The 25,760-nt window shown below is 36.1% G+C and overlaps 2 protein-coding genes and 1 non-coding gene across 3 annotated transcripts; all 3 read left to right on the top strand.

Annotated features, from left to right (window-relative positions):
- The first annotated feature begins 1,940 nt into the window (after positions 1-1,940).
- LOC111988530 (small nucleolar RNA R71) lies at positions 1,941-2,049 on the top strand. The gene has a single exon (XR_002880428.1). It is a non-coding gene; the product is annotated as a small nucleolar RNA R71 (small nucleolar RNA).
- A 4,172-nt stretch (positions 2,050-6,221) lies between these two features.
- Positions 6,222-7,555, top strand: LOC136062040 (uncharacterized). The gene is made up of 3 exons (XM_065760627.1): positions 6,222-6,377; positions 6,739-6,957; positions 7,241-7,555. Exons 1-3 carry the CDS (start codon positions 6,222-6,224, stop codon positions 7,553-7,555), a joined length of 690 nt encoding a protein of 229 aa, XP_065616699.1.
- A 16,376-nt stretch (positions 7,556-23,931) lies between these two features.
- On the top strand, positions 23,932-25,245 carry LOC111988529 (calmodulin-like protein 3). The gene has a single exon (XM_024020329.2). It carries the CDS (start codon positions 24,107-24,109, stop codon positions 24,791-24,793), a length of 687 nt encoding a protein of 228 aa, XP_023876097.1. The 5' UTR covers positions 23,932-24,106; the 3' UTR covers positions 24,794-25,245.
- Positions 25,246-25,760: the final 515 nt, after the last annotated feature.

Raw genomic sequence — 25,760 nt, 5'->3', positions numbered from 1 at the left:
GCAAATATGAGCAACAAAGACTTAGAGAGGTTTGGGTACAAAACCCTAAAAATAAAAGGAGGCACAAGAGGCACTCTAATCTCTCTCTCAGAAGTCCCAAAAACGTTCTAGGGTTTTCCTTATATATAGAAGTGTTTTACTTGAACCCCAAGACGTTTAAATAGAGTTTGGGCTGAACTGGAACTCTACAGAAAAATAAATCTGTAAGTGGTTCGATCGATCGAGCCTTACAGATTTAGTCCAATAAATCTGCACTCACTCGATTCCAGTTTTACAAATAAACATACTTTGAGCAAGCCTAAACAAGACTAAAAAACCTGTTTTGATCATGGTTTGCCAACACTACACATTAGAGTTCTAAATACATAAAATCCTAAATCTTTAGAACCTAACAGAATGCATCCACCTTAATCAACACATTCTCAACAATACCTCTAGGAATTTTCACAGACCTATCAGCTAATTGAAGTGTCATGGTTGTGGGTTTTAGCTCCCCCAAACCTAGCTATAAATAAACTGAATATGACATAAGGTTCACACTTGCCCCCAAATCTAACAAAGCTCGGTCAATAAGACGCTCCCCAATCTTGCATGAAATTGTAGGAGATCCTGGGTCCTTACATTTCATTGGATATTTATTCTGAATGATCGAACTGACTTGCTCGGTCAAAAATACCTTTTTAGGGACATTTGTCTTTCTCTTCATTGTCACAAGATCTTTTAGAAACTTGGCATAAACAAGAACCTGCTAAATTGCATCAAGAAATGGAATGTTTATTTGCACTTGCTTAAAAACCTCTAAAATATCTCCAAATTGTGCACTTTTTTTAGGACTGATTAAACTTTAAGGAAATGGAGTTTTAGGAGCAAACCTCTTATCAAGGGGAGAACTGAGATACTGAATTGGGATTGAGGTTGAGTTGCCCTTCTTTTCTTTATGATCATCCTCTGAACTATGAACTCCTTTTTCCTCTAACATAGTATTTTCATTATCCTTCACTTCTGGCATTTTCACTTGATTATCAACTTGCTTACCAAACCTAAGGGTAGTAATAGACTAAACAGATTCATGTGCATGAGTAGAACTAGAGGAACCATTAATTGCATATTGGCCTTTTGGGTTAGGTATAGGTTGACTAGGAAACTTTCCTTTTTCCCTCTCTCCAACTTGGGTTGCTAACTGGCCAACTTGATTTTCCAACTTTGAAATAGCTTGAGTATTCAAATGGGTGGAACTTTTTATCTCTTGAATGGCTTGGCTAGTTGAGTGCATGAATGTTTTGAGAGACTCCTCTAAAGATGATTGTTGTCTTGGTGGTGCCATAAATTGAGGAGTTGATTGAGGAATGGGAGGAAATGCTTGAGTAGGTGGATGAAATTAACTTTGTTGATGCACTTGTTGTCCACCTATATATGTGGGGGAATGGTTTTGCCTCCAAGAGAAATTAGGATGATTTTGCCAATTTGGATTGTATGTCTCCGAAAATGGACTAGTAAGTGGCCTTCCATAATTATTTAGTGCATTTGCTTGCTCAGTATAAAAATCATGGTACCTAGCTGTAGAAGGACACATTTGTGTTGTATGCATAGGACTTGCCCAAACAGAACATGTTTCACTTTGAACTTGATTGACAGAATTCATCCCTCTACCTAAAGCTAAAGCTAAAGCTTCAACCTTACAAGTGAGATTCTCCAACCTAGCTTTTATGTCTAAATCTTCACTGACTTCATACAATCCTCCTTTCTTAATTGTAGGGGCAGATCTCTCTCTATGATTGGAAAAATCCCATTGTTGTGAGCTTTCTGACAAATTCTCAAGAAATTTTTATGCCTCATCATCCATAAGACTCAAAAATCCACCACCATTCATGGACTCAATCATGTTACGATTTGTCTGAGTCAAACCATTATAAAAATATTGTATTAGTCTCCATGTTTCAAAACCATGATGAGGACACTTTAAGATCAAGTCCTTAAATCTCTTCTAACTCTCATAAAATTTCTCTTGTTCGTCCTGATAAAAATCTGCAATTTCTCTCCTTAAAGCATTGGTCTCGGCTATTGGGAAAAATTTAGAAAGGAATTTTGTGACCAACAGTTCCCATGAAGTGATAGATCCAGGTGACAAAGAATTAAGCCATGTTTTTACCTTATCCTTCAAGGAAAAAGGAAATAGACGCAAGTGAACAGAGTCATCAGTGAAATTCTGGAACTTACAAGTAGCACAAATGTCAAGAAAATCCTTCACATGCATATAAGGATCTTCTCTATCCAATCCATGAAAAGTAGAAAAAAGGTGGATTATTTGTGACTTCAACTCAAACTGTGTAACAGTAGTTGCAGGCAATACTATGCAAGATGGAGGGTTGGTAGTTATGGGTGAGAACAACTCCCTAAGAGTTTTTGAATCATCTCCTATTCCTCCTATTGTGGATGAATAAACAAAACTAACAAGACGGTTTTCTTTATCACGTGTCCAAGTTCTCATACACCAAGCACAAAGAATTTTTGTTTTTGTTTTTGTTTTTTTGCTTTTAATTTTAAAAAAAAATAAAAATTTAACTACAACTAGTAGAAGGAAAAATTCAATTAAGACCTAATTTATTTTCCTAACCAAGTCCCCGGCAACGGCGTCAAAAACTTGTTGTGAAATTTTAAAATACTCGCAAGTGTACGAACCGTACCGAAGTATAGTTTGACATGAACGAGGTCGAACCCACAAGGACTTGAATGAACGTAGGAAAATTAATCAAATCTTAACCAAATTAATCCTAATCTAGTTTAATAAAAATTGGTTGTTTGGAATTAAATATACTAACAAAATAATTAAACTAAGCAAAGATATAATATAAAGCAGTAAAGAGATGTAAACAATCTAGAGAAAGGAATTAAGATTTTGGAATCCGCCTTGTTAATTCATATCAGCATATATTTATGATCATCAATTTTTCCCAACTCACTACATGATAATTTAGAAATCAATCTTGCTATCATGGAAAATATCCTCATTAAAATCCTTATTTTAAAAATGAAAAGCATGTTCTTCTTCGCTTCTTAAGTATAAAACTAAATCATCAATTGTATCCGTTGCCAAACAAATCACAAGATATATTCAATTTTATAAATCAAATCATAAATTGTATCCATTGACAGACAAATCACAGACAATATCCAATTTTATAACCAAGAATTAATAAACCAAGCATTCAATTAATTAAGACAAATCCTAAATCATGAGAAAAACATGATTGAACTCATATCTAGAATCTCATCTTAGTCAATTGATATGAAGCAAGAACAATTTAAATCATTAAAAAAACGACTATTGTGGGAAAAATCAAATCATATAAATATTACTAATAATCATTAACAAGGTTTCATCCTCAACCCTAATTATAAATTTAGTTACTCATGGTAATTGAAAGAAAACACAAAAATAAAATACTAAACATTAAACTTGACAAATAAAATAAAACTAATTGTCATGGAAGAAAACCAAAAAAGTAGCCGCACTTTCTATACATTCAGCCCTCAGCCCTAGTGCTAGCCTCCTCTCCCCTGAATTTTGCCCTAAAGTGTCTTTAAATAGGTCAAGGAATCCTATTATAAGTTGAATTCTTGTTTGGAGAAAATCTCAGATTTTTAGGCTTCATTTAACCAACTATTTTGGCCCATTAAACATCAGAATTCGGGCTCCTGGTAAACTACAAAGTTGTAGCCCTTTAAGTTAGCTTTCCATCCCTACTTGAATCATCTCGATTAGACATCTGAGCCGAAAGTTATGCTGAAAATACTAACTGATGTGTAGGCTGAAATTCTAATCCGAATTGGACTTGGATTTGGTAAAAATTTCCTTTGATTCCTTACTCCAATTGGACTTAAATTTAATTGGGTTGATCTTCTCTTGAATTGATGCCTGGTTGGATGTAAGTTGGCTTGATTCAATTGGCTTAACCCCACTTTGCATGTAAAGCCAGTGTTACTTGCAACACAAAAATATTATATAATCAGTCACAAAATAACATAAAAGTAAAGCTAAATATGCAGATATGTGAGTATTTTATTGTATATATTTCATGCACATCACAAAGCCCAAATACTGATTTGACACTTATTTTACAAAGCCCAAAATATTAATTTGGCACTATTTTACAAAGCCCAAATCTATTTTGGCAACCATTTCTAAGAGCTCAAATATTATTTTGGCAACTATTTCATAAATCCCAATATTATTTTTGGCACCTATTTTACATATGCTAAAGTCCCTCACTCATGAGAAATATAATTACTCATCTCTCAAAAATATTTCTTTCACAAAAATCATGGGAACTATGCTTATTTTCCTATAATCAACTAACTACAAAAGCCCATGCATACTGCCCATGACAAAACCATTCATTTTTGTAGGGATGACTAAGCCCAAAGGAGCTCAACTACAAAGCCTAGCTGAGTCAGACCAACCCACACATAAATACTAGCAACTGAAGGTCACGTGAGCTGACCAACCAAATTTTAGCACAACCAAACAGCTAGAGCCCCTTCCCATCAAGTCCCAACTTGTCCAATCAGATCAAAAGAGGACACATGTCTATCAGGGTTAAACCTTTCCTTCACAAGCTGAAATCCCATCATTTCTTATGTGACATAATGCTGAAACTGATGTGACAAAAAGCTGGGAAGCTTCAGCCAGCTGTCCTTTCTTTCTTCTCCAGCCCATCCAATCAAGAGCCAAGAACAGCCATGACAAGGCCCTTAAAGCTTCTGAAATAACTTGAAATCAACTCATTTTTATACTAAAAACATGTATTCTCTGGTTCATGGACCAAGCACATGAACCCCAAATGGGGAAACTTAGGGAAATGTGGTTTGGAGGGCACCAAGGGGATCCCAACGAAGTTCCTAGTAAGGGCTCCAAGGTTGACACCTTGCTTGGGGTGATCTAGTCTGCCCTAGGGAGCTTTGATTCTAGCTACAACATAACTAAGATCATTAGCCTAAAGCATGCTCTAATCCCATCAACCAAGGCCAATTAGCATTCAATGCTAAGTCAGAATCCCAACTGTTATTACCCAAAACAGCAAGAACCTTCTAAAAGTTGAGCTTAACCCTCTTAGCTAAAATCCTAGGAATGATTCTCTAAGAATTTTCTGAAGATTGAGGGTGATTTAGTAGAGATTATTTGCTAATTACCCCCTAAAACCCAACTATAAATGGAATTCTTCATTAATGCTTCAGGGGACCAACAAATTAAGATATACACCAAGAGAAAAGAACTCTTTCTCAACCCCTCTGTTTAAGCTTTCTCCAAGCTTTGAAAAAGTCACTGAGTTCTTAGTTTCAAGCTTAGAAACTAAGTTCCCCAGCTCCTAGCTCACAAACACTTCTTATAGCTCTACTTATAAACATCTATTTACCCCTAGCTGAAAGTTCTAATAGTTCACTAAACACTCTCTCTCACTACTCATGCTACTCAAAATGACTTTCTCTACTCACTACATATACTATATTCTTGAGCATGCCTTGGCACCATAATGATCTTGCTGCGCTAGTTGGGATCTCTCTTTCCCCTCATCTCACACTAAGTTTTCTCATTATTTGTTATTATGAAACCAATGATATTTACTTATTCATTTTCTATCAATAGTTATGATATAACTGTTACTATAGAATTTTTTCCTCATATTGTTGCACTGGAAGATTCTTCTCCAGAGCTAACAGATGATGAGTCTGAAAATATAGACATTTCCCTTAATCTGTGAAATAGCTAATAACTAGAGGTTTATCCTGTTTTATCTTACTTTATCGCTGGGACATTTTACTACTGGGTTATCTTCTGCAAAAACACTTTACCGTTGGGCTATTTTCTGCAGAAACACTTTATTGTTAGGCTATTTCTTATAGTATGCTTTTTAATCATGCTAACGTGTCTGCTATAAGGATTGTTTAAGAGCCATTCTTGTCAGTCTCAACTTAAGCCCAAGGCATAAAATACCGTGAATTCCTTGGACCTTCACCAATAGCCTTTGGGTCATGCATCGAGCTCATCGTCGAGTTTCAGTTTAGACCCCCAACCCAATATAAATCTCATTTGTCGAAAGAAAAACTTTTTCACCCTCGATAGTATCAAACATCTTCAAGTAATTGGAGACTCAAATCTGGTTATTTGCCAAGTTAGAGGAGATTTTGCACTCAAAGAACCATCTTTAGCTCCTTATAGAGCTATGGCTCAAAGGTTAGAGGACTCTTTTGAAGAATTCAATATTGAACACTCCCTAAGGTCTGACAATCGCTTTGCCGATGCTCTAGCCACCTTAGGATCAAAAGTCAAATTTGAAGGTGCAACTATAGATGTCACTATTGTAAAAATGCCTATTCCGGTTGTACAAATGCTAAAAAAAGAATTTTGGATCAACCGCTGGAATAGACAAACTGGCAGTCTCCCTTTAAAGAAGCATTATTATCACCGGATGAGATGGACCATTTGAAGGTGCTCAAAGATTATGCTCTAATGGCAAGAGAGTTGTACAAAAAACTTCCTGAAGGAGTTTTAGTAAGATGCTCGAGCCTTGGTGAGTCCACTAAGCGATTAAAAGAAGTTCATGAAAAATCCTATGGCTCTAGCGATTCTATCAGTCTCTACAGACACCTCTAGCGGTTAGGGTATAACTAGCTAGAATGGGCAAATAGGCTACCACTGTCCAAGATAAATGTACCAACTGCTAATACACTTTTGATCAGGTGGAATCACATGCAGTCCTTAACACTAGTGATTGGTGCATACCCTTTCCTGAGTATCTCATAGAAGGCGTCTTACCCGACAATCATGAAGAGGCCTACCACTTGAAAAAATTGGCTACTCATTATTTTGTGGAAGGAGGTATTCTTTTTAGGAAGGGGTTCAATGGGGAGCCTTTGAGATGCCTAGGGACCCTTGAAGCACAATCAGTCATGCAAGAGGTATATGTAGGAGAGTGTGGTGACCATCAAGGCAAAAGGTGATTTCTCTAGCAGCTGCTCAATCTTAGGTATTTCTGGCCCACCATGAAATAAGATTCAGCTGAATGCATGAAGCCATACTTACCAAGTCCATGGTAATCTCATACATACTCACCCCACCAACCTCCAAAACATGATGACTCCTTGGCCATTCTATACTTGGGGGCTTGCCCTAGTAGGCCCAACCAATCCACCATCCAAAGGTCATATTTGGATACTAGTGGTTACTGAATACTTCACAAAGTGGGTTAAAGCTATTCCCCTAAAGAAGGCTACAGGCCCAGCTGTTGCAAATTTCATCCAAGAGCACATAATTTGTAGATTTGGCATCCCTTACAAGATTGTTACTGATAATGACATTCCTTTTGTCAACAAAGATGTCCGAAAATTACTTGACCATCGCCACATCAAGCTCCGCAAGTCCACTCCCTATTATCCACAAGGCAATGGTCGAGCAGAAGCTACCAACCTAGTGCTATTGAGGATTCTCAGCAAGATGGTGCATGACTATGAGGGTGGCTGGACAGAACACCTGTTGGAAACCCTGTGGGCATACTGAAGCTCAAGCAAAACAACCACCGGACTATCACCATTCTCTCTTGTATATGGTACTGAGGCTATATCTCCAGTCGAGCTATTGGTTCCCACCCCAAGGGTTATTCATGGACAAGAAACAAACATAGATGCTGCCACTTGTGCAAAAATTAGAACTACAGATCTTGAAACCTTGGAAGAGATGCGAAACCTTGCCTATAACTGTACCCAGCGGTATCAAAGCAGATGGCCAATGCTTACAACAAGGCCATCAGATCCAGGGTTTTTGTCAAGGGATAAATGGTTTTAAAGGCAGCAAATTATATCAAGAGGAATCTCTCAACACCCTTTAAGTTTTCCCTAAGTTGAGAGGGGCCTTATCTCATAAGGCAAGCCAATGATAGGGATTATTATCATCTAACTACAGCAGAAGGTGAAAGTCTCATGGAACCTATCAATGGCAAATGGCTTAAGTTGTACTATGCTTAACTCAACTTTCAAGTATGTACCAAGTAACTTTCTTTTGTATGATCTTAAACTACTACTATGTGAATAAGAATTAAGCATTGTCTTTTGCCTCAAATATGAATTTCTTATATTTACAAGTACTCTAATATTACTTCCCATACATAAACATGCATACTCTAAACTGTGAATAAAGTTATAGCCCTAACAGCTGGGCACTTTCAACCAAAATAGTCATGAGCACAATAAATATTTTCAAAATTATGTGTATGACTTCCATGACTACATTTTAGGTTGAACATACTATTCTTTGATAAATAAAGCATTTTTCAAAATAAATTCATGTACTAGTGCGTAAACAAAACACAGCTTGCACAGCTGGAGAAATATCAAACTACCACCTAAAGTTCACATGGCTAGTACACCTTTGCACAAAACACAGCCTACATAGCTGAATAAACCTAAAATACATGACAAGTTTCATTACATCATAACTTAAGGACAAATTGTTCAAAACACTAAGCTACTAATAAAAAAGGGTAAAATATCATTTTCGTCCCTAAACTATCACAAAAGTTCATTTTTCGTCCCTAAACTTTCAAAAATTCGTTTTTCGTCCCTAAACTATCACAAAAGTTCATTTTTCGTCCCTAAACTTTCAAAAGTTCTTTTTTTGTCCCTAAAATTTTCCAAATGTATTGATTTTCGTCCCTTCCACATCAGCACTCCGTCAAGCCACGTCAGCACTCCTTCAAGCCACATTAGCACTCAGTTAACGGAAATAGACGAAGGGACGAAAAACGAACTTTTGTGATAGTTTAGGGACAAAAAGCGAACTTTTGAAAGTTTAGGGACGAAAAAAGAACTTTTGTAATAGTTTAGGGACGAAAATGATATTTTACCCAATAAAAAACTAATCAAATAAGCCATTGCCAAAGGTTTCCATTAGGGAAGAAGCACCTCCAGTTGATGAAAACCGCATCATTTCATCCCTCTGACTTAACAAAAGCAAAAGCTCAACTGTCTTTGTTGCAATTTCTTTCTCAAGATCAGCTATCTTCACTGTAAGCTTACTTAGCATAATCTCATTATCTCGAGCAATACAAGCCTTAGCAGTAGCCCGAATCTTATCAAGAATGAATTGGATTCCGAACTTCATGAACAGTGAATCTTTAAGAGCATTCTTCCACTCAAGTACTCTCTTCAAATTTGTACTTTTAAGCTTTGTACATTGCATAGTCAACAGTATTGCAACAAGCAACTGAAGTCCAAATTTCCTTAATGAAGCGCCTAGCTTGCATCCAGTCATGGAGTAAGGATGTTTTCTTACAATTGCTTCCAGTAGTGGCTGACCTTTTGCAGGAATCTCAGACTGCTGGAACATGATAGTATTGCTTGAAAGGGTATAGACATCAGCTGCTACTTTCTCATTCTCCTCATCCTCAGCAAATTGCTCCAAGAATTCTTCAAGGCTCATTCTCTAGATAGCAGCACTAGAAGATTCACTTTGCAAATCTGCAAAAAGAAGCATGATTATATCTCCAGCAGTAACAGAAATCACTCATGCAGCCAAGTATTATTGAACAAGAAACTCGTTTTACTAAGTGTAAATAACTCAAAGACATCATACTTGGGGGTTCTTTGCTTTGGTGAATATCATGGATTGGCGAAGAAACAACATGTCTTTGGCTGGGCACACCAGCAACAGCCTCTCCAGCAATAACCGTGACATCAGGACTCTTGCCAGCATGTTCCTTGTTAGGCATTCCAACAGTAGCTTCTCCAGCAATGACCTCAGGATCCTTGCTAGCATGTTCTTGACCAAGCATCTCAGCAGCATTCTCTCCAGCAGTGACAACAACATCGAGACTCTCGCCAACCATCTCTATATCTTCATTAGTTGGACCTAGAGAATAACGGACGTCAGGAGAGGAAACGCGAGAAGAAATCGAAGCGAGGAACAATAGTTTACCAAAGTCAACAGCTGTATACTCAAAATTATACTCATCCAATTGTGTCCCCTCACTATCACCAGACTGTTGCAGCCATAAAAACATGTAGTTAGCACCAAGAATGAAGGCAAAGAAGAAAAGAAAAAAAGAAGGAAATGATGTAAGAAGATAAGGGCTCTATAATGATACCTCCTCTGAAGACTCAAGAATCTGCACTTTGCCAGCATTAGTTTTCCTTCTGTATTGCTTCAACGATGAGGGTGTACTAGTAAAGGTAGCAGTTGAGACACTGGACTTAGTGGCTGGAGTTGCACTAGAACCAGATTGAACAACAGCTAGGGGCTTGGGACTACTAGCCTTGGGCTTCTCGGCACTTACTCTCCTACGTCTCACCTTTTTGGGCTTGTCTTCAGAAGAAGGTGATTTGCCACGAGATCTCTTTAGGGCATCAATGGCTGGATTAGACTCGGGGGCTCTTACTATGACATTTTTCTCACTCCATTCTAAGGGAACATCGCCCCTATGAACCACCCAGCCATTAAGGTCAGCTCACCATTCAGCAAATCCCAAATTCTATCTAGTAGCCCATGTCGTAGCTGCCCTGGTATTCGGAATAAGCCAAGCATTGGTAGAAGGCTTTCTCAAATGAGGACTTATCACTACTTGTTTAACCTCTTGGCTACTCACATAATCAACAAAGCTGCTCATGATCTTCCTCCAATACAACTTCATGTTTGAAGTAGCATACCCCTCATGATGCCTACTCAGAACCAAGACTCTCTCCACTTTGCTAGCCTAATACTCCAATGTTGTACTATGAACCAATGGCTTCATTGCATCACTCAAAGGACATCCTATGGCATTGATGTCCAGGAAATCTTTATCAAACCTGAATTGCCTTAAAATTCTATAGGGGTTATATTGTGTCAAATCAAACCTGGCACCACTTGGATATGGGATGTATGAAGGGGATGTAATAAGCAAGAAATTGGGAATCTTCTCATGATCATTCAATCCAAACTCTTGAGATCAGGGCCTGGCATTTGGAAAAGGGTTTGGACAACAAAACCTAGCAGCAACATAAGAATAGGGCTTCCAAGCGAAGTGAGCCCCATCATCCAGTAGTGTGACTGAAGGAAGATTCCAAACCTTCAACCCTATCCACTTCATAAGCAAAGGAAGACCATCTTCAAAACCAAGAAATTAAAGCTCACCATTGGGCCCCACAGCTCTGACCATCCAATTGGCCATCTTCACATCACCAACATCTTTGCCAACATCAATATAATCTTTCGAATGCTCCCATATGATGGTTTGCAACAATACTACATTGACACTAGATTCAATAATGTGGTATGGAAACCCTTCAAGCTCATCATTACATAATCTATCAAGCTCAGAATAAAGGGTACCTAAAGGCAAGGACACGCCTCTACTTAATACTACGACGAGAGGAAACGTGAAAGGCTTCATAAACTGTAACGGGTCAAAATTATACACACATTTACTCATCCACAAAGCTNTCTATTTAGCCATAACTCACAAAGCAAAAATATTATTTTCTCAGAAGCAAAAAGAGGCAGAAGAACACCCACGGCCACAACAGGAAATAAAAGAAATTATGGGTCTTTCTCTCACTTGGCTGAAATCAACAAGGAAAGAAAGAAAAACTCAATTTCCCTCCTAACCCTGACCGAAGCTTCTATTTCTCTCACTCTTGGTCGAAGACAAGAAAAGGGAGGAAGAAAAGACTCTGTTTCTCCCTCTGCTTTGCTGAAAATCTCATCACTCTCTCTACCTTGGTTGAAGTTGGTGTTACGCTCTCACCCTTGGCCGAAAATAAGAAGAAGAAGAAGAAGAAGAAAAGGATATTTCTCTCTCCTTAATCTTTTTATTTTTCGATCCAAGCAAAAATAAAAGGAGTAACCAAGGTAGGCCTTTTACTGGTAAACGTGAAAGTTGCAAATGACAAGACATGAGGAAGAGACTAGCATTTAATGCAAGAAACCTGGGGAATAACTGAAAACCCACCAAGTGTTGAATATGGGAAAGTTGCAAAAGCCCACTATTCACAACTGCCACCAAAATTTTAAACTTGCACATATGACCAAACAAAAACTGCTCAACGTGACTCGAGGGGCTAAATGTTGAGGTACAAATATCGGGCCCTAATTTCATTAGCCCACTCACCAAAAAATACCTACACAAGCCCATAAGCTATTTTGAGCCCACATAAATATTTCCCATATTATTACCAAATATTCTCCATGTTATTGGCTCCCACAAATATTCCCTATATAAGCCTTATAAATTACCTTAGGCCTTCTCACAAATACTACCCATTATATCCTACATATTATCCAACTTGGGTTTTCCACAAAAATACCTATTACTACCAAATTGGGCCACAAAATTATACTACCTCCACAAAAGAGCCCAAAATCATTCACCTTGTAAAACCCAAAAGGCCCAACAAAACTCTCTTATAAAGTTCATTGCTACATGGCACCTCTTAAGCCCGTTGCTACATGGCAATATTTTTACAAAATCTTACAAAGCTCAAATGCTATGTTGGCACTTTTTTTATAAAACCTAAATGCTATTTTGGCACCTATTTACAAAAGCCCAAATGCTATTTTGGCACTTATTTTACAAATCCCAAATATTATTTTGGCACTTATTTTACAAAACCCAAATACTATTTTGGCACCTATTTTTACAAAGCCCAAATACTATTTTGGCACTTATTTTACAAAGTCCAAATGCTAGTTTGGCACTTATTTACAAAAACCCAAATGCTTATTTTACAAACCCAATGCTATTTTGCCACCTATTTTACAAAGTCCAAATATTATTTTGGCATTTATTTTACAAAACCCAAATACTATTTTGGCACCTATTTTTACAAGGCCCGAATACTATCTTGGCACATATTTACAAAACCCAAGTATTATTTTTGGCAACCACTCATAAAGCCCAATAATACTTTGGCACCTATTTACAAAAGCCCAAACATTATTTTGGCAAAAACAATTACATTATGCTCAAAAAGCCCAAAACTATTTCTTGGCAAAAACATATCTTCATATACTAAAGTCCCTAACTCATGGGAAATATAAATTACTCATCTCTCAAAAATATTTCTTTTACAAAATTTATGAGAACTATGCTTATTTTTTCCATAACCAACTAACTACAAAAGCCCATGTATATCACCCATGGCAAAACCATTCATCTTGTAGAGATGGACAAGCCCATAGAAGCTCAACTACAAGGCCTAGCTGAGCCAACCCAACTCACATGAAAATCCCAGTAGCTGAAGCTCACGTGAGTTGTCCAGTCAAGTTTCAGTATAACCTGACAACCGGAGCCCATCACCATTAGTTCCAACTTGACTAGTCAGATCAGAAAAGGACACATGTCCAGCAGGGGTTAAACCCTTCCTTGCTAAGTTCATTTTCATCATTTCTCATGTAACATAAAGCTAGGGAAAACTTCAGCCAAATGTCCTTCCTTTCTTCTCCAACCCATTCAGTCAAGAACTAAGGGCAGCCATAACCAGGCCATGAAAGCTTCTGGAACAACTTGAAATCAACTCATTATCTTGCCAAAAATGTGTACTTTTTAGTTCATGGACCAAGCACATGAATCCAAATGGGGAAACTTAGGGAAATGTGGTTTGAAGGGCACCAAAGGGATCTCTAGCAAAGTTCCCAGCAAATGGCTCCAAGATTGACACCTAGCTTGGGGTGATGCAACTTGCCCTAGGGAGCTCTAATTCTAGTAGCAGCAAAACCAAAATCATTAGCCTAATACATGCTTTAATCCTATCAGCTGAGGCCAATCAGCATTTAATACCTAGTCAGAATCCCAGATGTTATTACCCAAAACAGTAAGAACATTCTAAAAGCTGAGCTTACCACTTTTGGCCAAAATCCTAGGAACGATTCTCTAAGGATTTTCTGAAAATTGAGGAAGATTTAGTAGAGATTATGTGCTAATTACCTCCCTTAAATTAAACTATAAATGTAACTCTCCACTAAGAGATCAAGATAGACCAAGACAAAGGAAGAGATATACTAATAGAAAAGAGTTCTTCCTTAACTTCTCTGTTTAGCCTTCTCTAAGCTCTAGCAAAGTTCTGAGTCACTAAGTTCTTAGCTTCAAGCTTAGAAATAAGTTCTATAGCTCCTAGCTCACAAACATCCCTCATAACTCTACTCATAAACACTTATCTGCCCCTAGTAGAAAGCTCTAGAGTTTTGCTAAACACTCTCACTTCTCATACTACTCAAAATGACCCTCACTACTCACTACATATACTATACCCATAAGCATGCCCTGGCATCATAATGATCTTACTACGCTAGCTAGAATCTCTCTCTCTCCCTTCATCTCACACTAAGTTTTCTCATTACTTACTATAATGGAACCTATGGTATTTGTTTATTCATTTACTATTGAAGGTTATGACGTGATTGTTACTATAAAGTTTTTCCCTCATATTATTGTATTAGAAGACTCTTCTCTAGAATTTACAGATGATGAATTTGAAGATGTAGATACTTTTTTAATCTGTGAATATCTAACGGCTGGAGGTTTATTCTGCTCTGTTTCATTTTATCGCTAGAATACTTTACCGCCAGGATACTTTACTGCTGAAATATTTTACCGCTGGGTTATTTCTTTATTGCGGTATGCTTTTTATTGTACTAACGTGTCTGTAGTAGGTAGTGTTTTTTGGGCCACCTCATAACCCTTGTCAGTCCCATTCTAGGCCCAAGGTACAAAAATAGGGTGAACTCTTCAAAAACCTCACCAATAGCCTTTGGGCCATGCTTCAAGCCCATCGTCAAGTTTCAGTTTAGGCCCCCAACCCAACATAAATCTCATTTGTCAAAAGGAAAACTTTTTCGCCTCCTGACAATGGGTAAGGTTTAAGTCCATCTTCTCATTAAGGGCGTCTATGCTACCTAAAATCCTAAACATATTTTGGGTGCATTGGTTGGGGCTAATCTATAAACCCCTAAGTAATCCATAGTGATTGTGCCCATGGGGATTCTCATCCCTCCCTTTATAAAGGCAATCATCAGGATTACTACTACTACCTCCTGCCTCTGAGTGTGCCAGTCCCCCTGCTCACAATATCTAATAGAGACTCCTAGCGGGATCCTATATTAAGCTTTAAAGCTCTCTATACTCTCTGCGGAGTCTACCAAGTAAGCAAATCTACCCATGTATGAAAAAGAGTTGAAGATACTAAGATGGTAAGGGGAAACTAAAAGGGCCGAGGACAAAAGGGCTCTATGTAAAGAAAAGTAGAAAGGAAAGTAAATGAAAATGTTTAAGTGACTTATGCAAAGAAAGAAACTTTCCTTGAACTGGTGCTTGATATTTATGATTGCAAAGGTGAAGTGAATGAAGTGTTCAAACAATATTTGTAAGTATGAAAAAGAGTTGAAGATACTAAGATGGTAAGGGGAAACTAAAAGGGCCGAGGACAAAAGGGCTCTATGTAAAGAAAAGTAGAAAGGAAAGTAAATGAAAATGTTTAAGTGACTTATGCAAAGAAAGAAACTTTCCTTGAACTGGTGCTTGATATTTATGATTGCAAAGGTGAAGTGAATGAAGTGTTCAAACAATATTTGTATCAATGAGAGGGACAAGTGGGAAAATTCCCGCTCGAGTTCCAATAAAATCCCTAGCCGTTGGATCCGCATCGCACCGTAGAACATAGGAAACATGGAGCCGTAAAAAATTAATGAAGGCGCGTCTCAGATGCTGAAGCAACAAAAGTGTGCATTGGGCAGTTAAAAAGGTACATGCGCAAATAGAGATTATGTATGATAAGAGTGGTGTAGTTGTAGTGATATTGAAATCCTTCTTTCTTCCCGAGGAGCAAGAGAGGAGAATTTCGATGGGCTATTGGAGGTTTGATAGGCCTATTAGTGTGTATATATATATATATATATATAAGTTGGGCCAAGGGCCCAGTCCAAAGACAAGTAAAAGCTATCATGGGAGTCCGCGCTAGTGAATGGAGAGGTGGGGTTTGGTCATAAGAGTCCAAGAAGGTGGTCGATGAGTAATGCCTCCTTGGCTAAGCAAAGCAAAGGTTCAAAGGTGTGGTCAGCCATCTAAGGCAACATTCCGGGAGATTCTATTAATAAAGATACATATCATGAAAGCACAAGACAAAGGCAAGCCATGAAATATATAAGAGAAAGTTGTTACCACTGCATTGAATGCTCTATAGCTAACTTTCTAGCCGCATTAATGATGAAGTGATACCTGAACAATAATTTTTAGCTTTACAGCTAAGACTTCAGGAAGGTGTTGATGGGACAAGGATCAACACCAGTGATCTAATCTACACGTAGAGGGTGGAGATGAAAGAAATAAGATAATATAAAATAGAAAGAAGACCCTGAGGGAAAATGATTGGGAATTAAGAGAAAAACACTGTAGGAATAAGAACTAGACTTGTAACAAAATACAAAAGAGATATATAGAAGAATTGATTTCCTCAAATTGTGTCGAGGAAGATTTTCTATAGATAAAACTAGTCTATCTTTACTTTCTTGTCATCTAGGTCTATTATAATTGTGTTCGGGGGCCTTTTTCGGTTGCCCAGCCATGTGTGGTTCGTTGGAAGGATATGACCTTACTAAGCCCGGGTTCTTTTTGGGAAGTTGCATCCGGAACTCAACATGGGGCCACGTGGTCCAATGACTACCGGTGTACTTTTAAGCCTACAAAGCCATTAAAGCCAAAGTCTAAGAATCATGATAATGGTTGAATAAATATGTAATATGTGTTTGATATGATAGCTTTGACTAGTAATTGTAATAGTAGTTGAAATAAAGTAATTTGTATTTAAAGGTGAAGTAACCATGGAGTCAATAATGTAAATTTAAAAATATGGAAGCAAAGTCACTTATCTTTGTATGGTTTATAGCCTAGTTGTGTAGCATCAGTGAGCTGACAGGATTCTAGCAGAGTGCTAGTGGTAGAGGCTAGTTAAGCTTGCCCCTCTTATCATGCATTTAAATGAATTTAAGCCTTGGTTAACAGTTGTAATAATAGTTGAAATAAAGTAGTATGTATTTAAATGTGAAGTAATCATGTAATGATATAAATTTAAAGGTAAGGAAACAGAGTCACTAATCTTTAATGGTTTGTAACCCTAGCGATGTAGCATCAGTGAGTAGACAGCATCCCAGTAGAATGACTCCAGCGGTAGAAAGGAAATTTGCCATAATAACTTCAAGATTGTAGGGGGAAAATGGGTGCAACTAGAGGGGGAGAGAGAGAGAGAGAGAAAGTATGCCTAGCTGTGTGTAGGGACTGGTTAAGCTTGCCCTTCTTATCATGCACTTAAATGAGTTTTCCCTTTGACAATGCTCTTTTAGTTATTATAAAGTTATGAATAGTGTTGCCTTCCATGAGAAGGGCTTTTGTATGTAGTACTTGTGCCTTCTAAGGGAAGGGCTTTATGTAAGAAGTAGTTATGCCTTCTAAGAGAAGGGCTTTGATATGAGATCTTGGTGCCTCCTAGGAGAAGAGCTTTTGTAATAGAAGTTCATACCTTCCATGAGAAGGGTTTTAAGTATGAGTGTTTGATGTCTCTTGAGAAGTGTAGAGATGGTAAAAGATATAGATGTGTTTAGGTATTTAGAGATAGGAGCAGTAAGATAGGTATAGAAGAATATTGAGATGTATTTATGGGCAGCAAAACAATAGCACTTCAGAGTGAAAGAGCATGAGAGTGGAGCTTAGAAGAGTTGTGGTGTGTTATATGTAATGGTGTAGTAAATGTGTATGAGATTGTATAAGAGAAGTGAAGAAAGAGATGTTTAGAGATGTGGGTAGCAAGATACATATTTTCAGAAGATGGAGAGTGAGATAATGAGTGTAAGAGAGTAATAGTGTTGTAGTGTGTTTAGCAAAGCTGCTGGAATTTTCTGCTGGGATTGTGTGAAGGCTTATGAAGGGCATTTATGAGCTAAGAGCTGAAGAGTTTAGTTCCTAATTTTGGAAACTAAAATATCAGAACCTCAATACTTCATTAAGAGCTTTTGAAGATAATTAAAGGGAGAGAGAAGTTTATGAGTGAGTTCTCCATTGGTGTCCCCCCTTGAGGTGTTTGGTGAAAGGTTCCCCTTTAAAGCTGAGTTTAAGGGGGTATTTTTAGCAAATAATCTCAGACAAAATTTGTCTCAAATAGCAATGAATTTTTAGAGAATCCATCTTAAGATTTGGCCAAAAATGGTATGTTTAACTTTAAGGTATTCTTGCTATTTCGGGTAAGAGTTACTGGGGAAAAAGTGGTAGAAAAGGAAAGTATTTTAGCAAGAGAAAGGTAATTTCAATAGTTGGTTTTGGTTTTAGCCAAAAGTGAAAAAATCAGTAATGCTCAGGCTGTTCTGAAAAGGTTGTCCCATGCTCAGGCTGTTCTGAAAATGTTGTCCCAACTGTCAGGAAAAGCTGTGACAGCTATCATGAAAAAGCTATTTGCTTTGGGCAGAACCAATGAGGTCAGATGGGTCATTTCAGACTGCTGGAGAGCTCATTTCAAGGATTTGGCTGAAAAATGGTAAGATCTTTTTGGAGGGTATCTTGCTATTTTGTGTATAACAGCTGGTTGCTGGGATTCAGTTGGAAATGCTTCCTTCTTTAGGTGTTTTTGTTTTTGGTGCAAGGTTCCATTACAACACATTTCTAGTAAATAATAGAAGGATTGGTTGAAAGATAATGAAGTTTAGAGATTTAGTCAATGTCTAATTGTGTTATGACGTAATCTTGGTGAGCAAGAAGAGTATTTAATGCTTTGGTTTGGCAACTGGCAGAAAAATATATGGTCAGATTGTGGCAGACAGCAACTGGGTATCAAAGATATCATAAATATTTTGTGTATAGAGAGAGATAAAAAATAGCTAATCAGATTAGGCCATGTGTTTGAGTTGGATTTTAGCTAAAATTAGTAATGAGATTTATGAAGAATAATATAATGAAGTTTCTAAATATGTATAGTAACAGCTGGGGATTGAATGAACAGTTATCTTCTCAGTAGTTAGATGGCTGGGAATATCGAGCATTTGTCATATGATTAATATTAAGCTTTATGAAAAAAAGTAATGAGGAATTTTATCATTTTAAGTGTTACGTGATAAGTGATGCTTACCATATGTTACTCGCTACACACGGACTCGTCAGAGTTCAAGGAGTTGAAGAAGACACACCAAACAACATGTTTCTTTTATCAACTTTAAACCGCTGGAGCTTTACTGAACATGCCTCTTGGCCTTCCAAACCACGATTCCCAAAGTTTCCCCAAAGAGACTTATAAGCTTGGATCATAAGTCGAAGGTGAGATGACGTACCTCGGGTTTTGTTGTCATTTTGTATAAATATGGGCTCTTGTTGAAGAAGCTGCTTGCCATGAGTGTAAGAGAGGTGATATGAGCCATGAGTTTTGATTCATTGCTCAAGCCCAATCCATATGTTGATGTTGATGATATCGTGGGGTTATGATCTCAATTGATGAAGAGAAAATGTGGACATGAATCTGCCTCTTGAAGTAAGGATCTCGCGGGGCATGTGAGCCCAATCCATGTAATTGAATGAGATATGAGCTTATTTTGGGCTTTAAATAGATTTACCTAAAAAATCAATAATATGTTGATGTGGCATGGGTTGCCAATGAAGTAATGCCACGTGAGCCGAAAAAACGGTCTTTAACAAATTGTTACCCAACTCATTAAAACCTAATTTTCTAACCTGCTCTCTATAAATTCATTGTATTGGGCTCTTTGGGCCTAGATCCTTTTACCTTTTGGGCTTAAGAACCAAATTGTGACCTTACAATAGGTTTTATGAATAATGGCCCTCTATTTTTAGAAAAAACCGTTATTCCTTAAACCATTTATTTATTGTTTTTGTGTCTTGATAACTATAATGAAGTGAAGTAGGTGTTTTGAAAAGTGAGAAGAATGATAAATAAAAAATAAATAAATAATATTTAAATGAAATAGAATTTAAAATAAAGAACATGATGTGAGTGAAAAGAAAAACTAATTAGCTAATGGAGGAAAAGTAGGTTTTTATCCTAAAATATGGAGAAAATTAAGAAAAGGCTGGAAAATTACTACCAATTCTACTATTTGTACCCATATCAGCTTATTTTCCATGTCATTTTTAAGCACAACTCTATAAAAAGAATTCGTTAAATCTGTTAGCATTTTCTATGAGTGAGATTAGAGTAAAGTTAAGATTAAAATTACATTAAAAATAACCAAAAATGAAATCATCTTATATTTATAGCATTATAAATAATTTTTTTGCCTTTGAAATCTTCTCATTTCTTTCCCACACCACATTGGAGAGAAAAACTATTTGGGTTACAATATAAAATATATGGCATAGTGGCTGGAACTTGGAAGAAGACAACAAGGGCGGCCACAACTAGTCAAATTTCCGCTGAAAAATTATATACATGCCCTGATCCAAAATTGACCGATCGACCATCCTTTCGGTCGCTGTTTGGCACATATTATATGCTATTTTCTCCTTTGCTTAAGTTAAAATATAAAACTCTATAAAAAGAATTCGTTAAATCTGTTAGCATTTTCTATGAGTGAGATTAGAGTAAAGTTAAGATTAAAATTACATTAAAAATAACCAAAAATGAAATCATCTTATATTTATAGCATTATAAATAATTTTTTTGCCTTTGAAATCTTCTCATTTCTTTCCCACACCACATTGGAGAGAAAAACTATTTGGGTTACAATATAAAATATATGGCATAGTGGCTGGAACTTGGAAGAAGACAACAAGGGCGGCCACAACTAGTCAAATTTCCGCTGAAAAATTATATACATGCCCTGATCCAAAATTGACCGATCGACCATCCTTTCGGTCGCTGTTTGGCACATATTATATGCTATTTTCTCCTTTGCTTAAGTTAAAATATATTTTGATTAAAAATATAAAAAAGGTTTTAAATACTAAAAATAAGCTGGTAATTTGATGATGATTATTATTATTATAATTATTATTATATCCAAACATACATTCAGTAAATTAGGAAAAATTATTAGATGCTCTCATGTTTTCTCATTTCATATTCATAGTAAATCATACCATAAATTTAATTAATGAAACTCATCATAATTGTAAGAAGAGTTAGCACAATGTCACCGTACTTCAAAAATACACAATAATTACTTGCAAGTTAGTAACAAAAAAAAATTTTGAAATAAGCATTAACGTTAGTCATGTTAAGGTTGGTAAATACTAAAGTGTTCCATATATATGGTTCAAACCGCCCCACGTCTCTGTCCCTCTCCCTCCCACTATTTACCTTCAAAAAATTAATAAACTTAGTAACTAATCCCAAGGATTAGGGATCAATGATTAATGAGTACTCACATATGATTTGGGTTGGGATTAACGTCTTAAAATCGAGCTATGACTGAACCCTTTTAAAGAAGAACCTCCACGTTGTGGCTTGTTGACTTGCTTACTATTTGTTCTTCAACAGGTGTGGATTACTATGATACGCTATAGATTGGAGTTTGTACTACCTTCTTCTTTTCTAAATCTTGTCTTCTGCATGAATTTTTTTCTTTGGGCCCTTGCGTAGACAAATTAGAAAAAGATCTGGCACTCCCTCAATGAGCAGCCTTAACTTTAACTTTCTAAAATTAAAGACGAAAAATGGCATTATTCTCTTCTCTTGACGTGTTTTTTTTTTTCCAAAAAAATTTTATTCTTACGGCTCTAGCTGATTAGCAAAAGAGTCTGTATTATTATGGCCCGTAAGTTACGGCACTGATAAATCTTGCAATTTCTAAAATGAAGAAGTTGTGAAGAACACACAAGCGAGTGAAACAGAAAGATTCAGATTCTCATAGGCATTTCCATGATGTTGTGGCCAAAAGCTAGGCATCTGATGCTGTGAAATTAACTAGGGTGCCGCATTAACCACGGCACTTTAGCAAGAATTTTTTGCTCCAATTATAGGGAAGTCCAATAAGAAACAACCATGAAAAAAATGTTTCCCATTCTTCATTGTCGTTTGTTATGAAACTTTCCTAGGCAATTACACTCAAGACTATGTTATCACACCGATAAAAGCATACATACCATTTTTACTTTATAAAATTAAAGTAGTGAAAATTTCCATATTCCCAAAACATAGCTCTACTTGTTAGAACAGTTTCCATTGAGTCTTTGCGCTTATCATTTTTTTATTCTCGCTTTCTTTTGATTCCTTCTTTGTTTTTGTAAAATAGGATTTGGCTCAAGATTGTCCATTTTAATTCCAGGGTTTCTCTAAATTTAAAAGTTATCGTTTAGTAAGTTTCCATATCAACTTTCTCAAAAAAAAAAAAAAAATTTCTCAAAAAAAAAAAAAAATGTTTCCACATCAAGGCTCAATCCAATTAAGTCAGTAGCTCTCTATGGATATGGAATGGAAGGCCTAGAAATCCATAATCTCCTCCTCACCCAACTTCAAAGTTTTTAGTCCACATAAAGTCATCAACCACTATCTCACTCTCCACGAATTTTTAATAGAAAGATCCAAGGGATATGAATGGCTCAACATTTTTCATTTGGAATTAATACTAGACAATCATAAATGGAGTATGTGGGTTGTCGTAAAAGTGCTACTTGGTTGGGTTAAACATTGTGCAATGGTGGGACGGTGAAACATAAACATCATTTTGTTCCTTCCACGAGGACACAAAGTACTAACAAGTATGATGTCAAACAATGAGTGCATGAATGCATCATACAACTAAGATCCTCCATTACACACGCCACAAGATGAGCCAAAAATAATTTTTGTTGGAAATTACAATTTCATATATATGTAAGGTTTCCAATTTTACAGAAAAATAAATAAATAAATAAATAAAAGGGCACTTTATGTTTTTTATTAATTCAATTTTTTTTATGAGGCTTTTCTTAATGGATGGCCTATATTAAATAATATTTTTATACATTTTTTTTTTAAATAAAGTGAAATTGTACACAAATATCTAAAAAAAAAAAAAAAAAACCACACATAACTACAATAAATTCGTATGTACTAGCCAATGAATCATTAACAAGTTTTTTTTTTTTTTTCTCTTTTATAAATATGCATTACGGCTCATAATTAAGTATTTATTAATTTTTGACATGTGCTTTTAAGATATTCATTAATAGTATCATTTTTCTAATAGTTGCGAGTGATTTTTGTGATAAATACATTTTGGAGCATCTTGATTAAATTAGGGCAAAAATAAACTTTTTAGTGTATTTGGATTACTGCCGCTTTTATTATTAAAAAAAATGCATAGTGGGTTCCAGTTAGCTCAACTGGTAAAATCTTTAATGGTTGAATAAGAAATTTAGGATTTAATCCTCACCTACACCAAAACTGATTAGTGTCTTGGTTTGATGATAAAGAGTAATCATTAGGAGCGAACACAATAAGTTGAAACTTTCTAAAAAGAAAAATGCATATTTATATTAATTTTTTATTGACCTATTGAAAATAGGTAAAATTATTGTTTTATTTGAAGAAAAATGAAGTTTTAAAATAGTGTTCATAAATAAATAAAATAAACTACGGTAAAAAAATAAATCCAAACATATGTTTGGCTAGCTTTTTTTTTTTTTTTTTTAATGTTAGATAAAAATAATTTTAAATAAAAGTATTAGCTAACAAAAAAAATTAGCTTAAAGCCACTTTTATCTTCCTTTAAGCAAATGAATTTAGCCAAACTCATTATTTAATTATGAACCTTCCATTTTGTATTCCATACTATTTGATTATAGTGGAGTATTCTCTGTACTGTTTTATATATAGAATTGTCAGTTGCCTTTGTTTAATCCAACGGTACGAAATTCCATCAATGCCACCATGTGTCACCAAAACAAATTTATATATGTGTTAACTTTACAGTTATTACGGTTCACGCGGTTTGTGGGGATCAGAAGGTGCCACCAAATACCGCGTCTTCACTTCAATACTCAACCAAGCCTTTCAACACAACAGAACAAAGTCATAAACAAACAAGCTTCTCTCTTTGATATTTGCCAGGCTTCCTCTTCGTCCTTAACCTTTTCTGAATTTCTTCTTTTCATTGTATTTGGGAACAGAAATGGTGCTAATTACAGTGCTGTTATTAGCAGTTCTATTTCTTGCTGGCTTCTTAAATATATTCTTTCATTTTCCTAGCAAGAAGTTTCTTGCATGGGTGCAACAGTATTTTTCACCCAACAAATCTTCTTCTTCTTCTTCAGCTATTTCTCACACAGCCCAACAAGTTTCTCACAAAGAGAAGACTTCCCACAATAAGACTGAGCTCAAGAAAGTCTTTGCCACCTTTGACAAGAACGGTGATGGATTCATAACAAAGCAAGAGCTGAGAGAGTCATTGAAGAACATCAGGATATTTGTGACAGAGAAAGAGGTTGAAGAAATGGTTTTGAAGGTGGATGCTAATGGAAACGGGTTGATTGAGTTTGATGAGTTTTGTGTGTTGTGTGAAGCCATGGTTGGTCAAGAGGGAGCGAGTGAAGGAGATGGGAAAGAAGGTGTAGGAAAGGAAGGTGTAGAGGAGGATTTGAAGGAGGCTTTTGATGTGTTTGATAAAGATAGAGATGGGTTAATTAGTGTGGAGGAGTTGGGCTCGGTTTTGTGCTCTTTGGGGTTAAAGGAAGGAAAGAAGATTGAGGATTGCAACGAGATGATAAGGAAAGTGGATACGGATGGGGATGGTATGGTTAATTTTGTTGAGTTTAAGAGCATGATGAAAGGTGGAGGAACCCTTCTCTTTGGCACCTAATTCTCTCTATGTAAGCTCTCGATCTCTCTAATTACACATGCACACACTTAAATATAATTAGCAGAAAGCGTAAAAACAACAATGGAACAGTATTTCATCACTACATATATATTCTATTCTATGCTTCAAAGCTCTGACAAGACTCCTCCTCCAGCAACAGACTATGAAAGCATATATTATTGGTATTACAACGAAGTAGCTAGGTGTTTCATTTCATCCTTCGAACTATTTCTATATAAGAAGTTCATCGATCAACCTCACATGGAAAAGAAAGTCTGTGTGTATTTACTATTTAGAATTAGAGCTTCGAGTATGTAATTTCCTTTTTCCCTTTTGTTTGCTTTTTAAGGACTAGTCCGGATCTGTGGCCCTTGTTTGTCCCATGTACATATGATATTTGACTCTTCGTAAGCTGTTTGGTCAATAGATACTCAATACCGCGGTGTTTATTATATGCTCACTAATTCACATTTCACCCACTCTTACCCACACAAAAATATCTGAAATCGATGTTTAGAGTATTCAAAGTTAGTGCTTAGTCATGATTCCAATTCATTTTTTATGCGTGTATAAGAGCGTGTGAATTAATATATATGTAATAATATTTTTCATTCAAAGTATGAGTAATAATAAATTCCATACTTGCTAAGTTGGCATGTTATGATTGATTTTTATATGAGCTCATTATTAATGCTACTTTAATATTCATTATTAACAACTTGCTAGTTTTTTTTTTTTTTTTTAGAATACTAAGTATTTTTAATACACACGGAGAGAAAGAAGAAGATTTTTTAAATCTTTTTAACTTACACACTCATTTTTCAATGTGGGATTAACCCATTGTTTTTCTTTTGAGAATACTAAGTATTTTTAACACACATACAAGAAGAAGGGAGAATATTTTTTTAAGAAATTTACAGTGATGTATATCCAAAATGGTTGTCAACTTAGATAAGTGTGAAAATTA

Source organism: Quercus suber, unplaced genomic scaffold, assembly GCF_002906115.3.
Source record: "Quercus suber isolate HL8 unplaced genomic scaffold, Cork oak 2.0 scaffold_375, whole genome shotgun sequence".
NCBI classification, from domain to species: domain Eukaryota; kingdom Viridiplantae; phylum Streptophyta; class Magnoliopsida; order Fagales; family Fagaceae; genus Quercus; species Quercus suber.
Note: the sequence above shows the minus strand (reverse complement) of the source record. Positions and strands in the feature narration are given on the sequence as shown.

Coding starts and splice junctions, on each gene's coding strand:
- LOC136062040 (XM_065760627.1), top strand. CDS start 6,222: ATGGCTCAAAGGTTAGAGGACTCTTTTGAAGAATTCAATATTGAACAC. Junction 6,378..6,738: donor TTGTAAAAATGCCTATTCCG/GTTGTACAAATG, acceptor ACTTTTGATCAG/GTGGAATCACATGCAGTCCT. Junction 6,958..7,240: donor CACAATCAGTCATGCAAGAG/GTATATGTAGGA, acceptor TACTTCACAAAG/TGGGTTAAAGCTATTCCCCT.
- LOC111988529 (XM_024020329.2), top strand. CDS start 24,107: ATGGTGCTAATTACAGTGCTGTTATTAGCAGTTCTATTTCTTGCTGGC.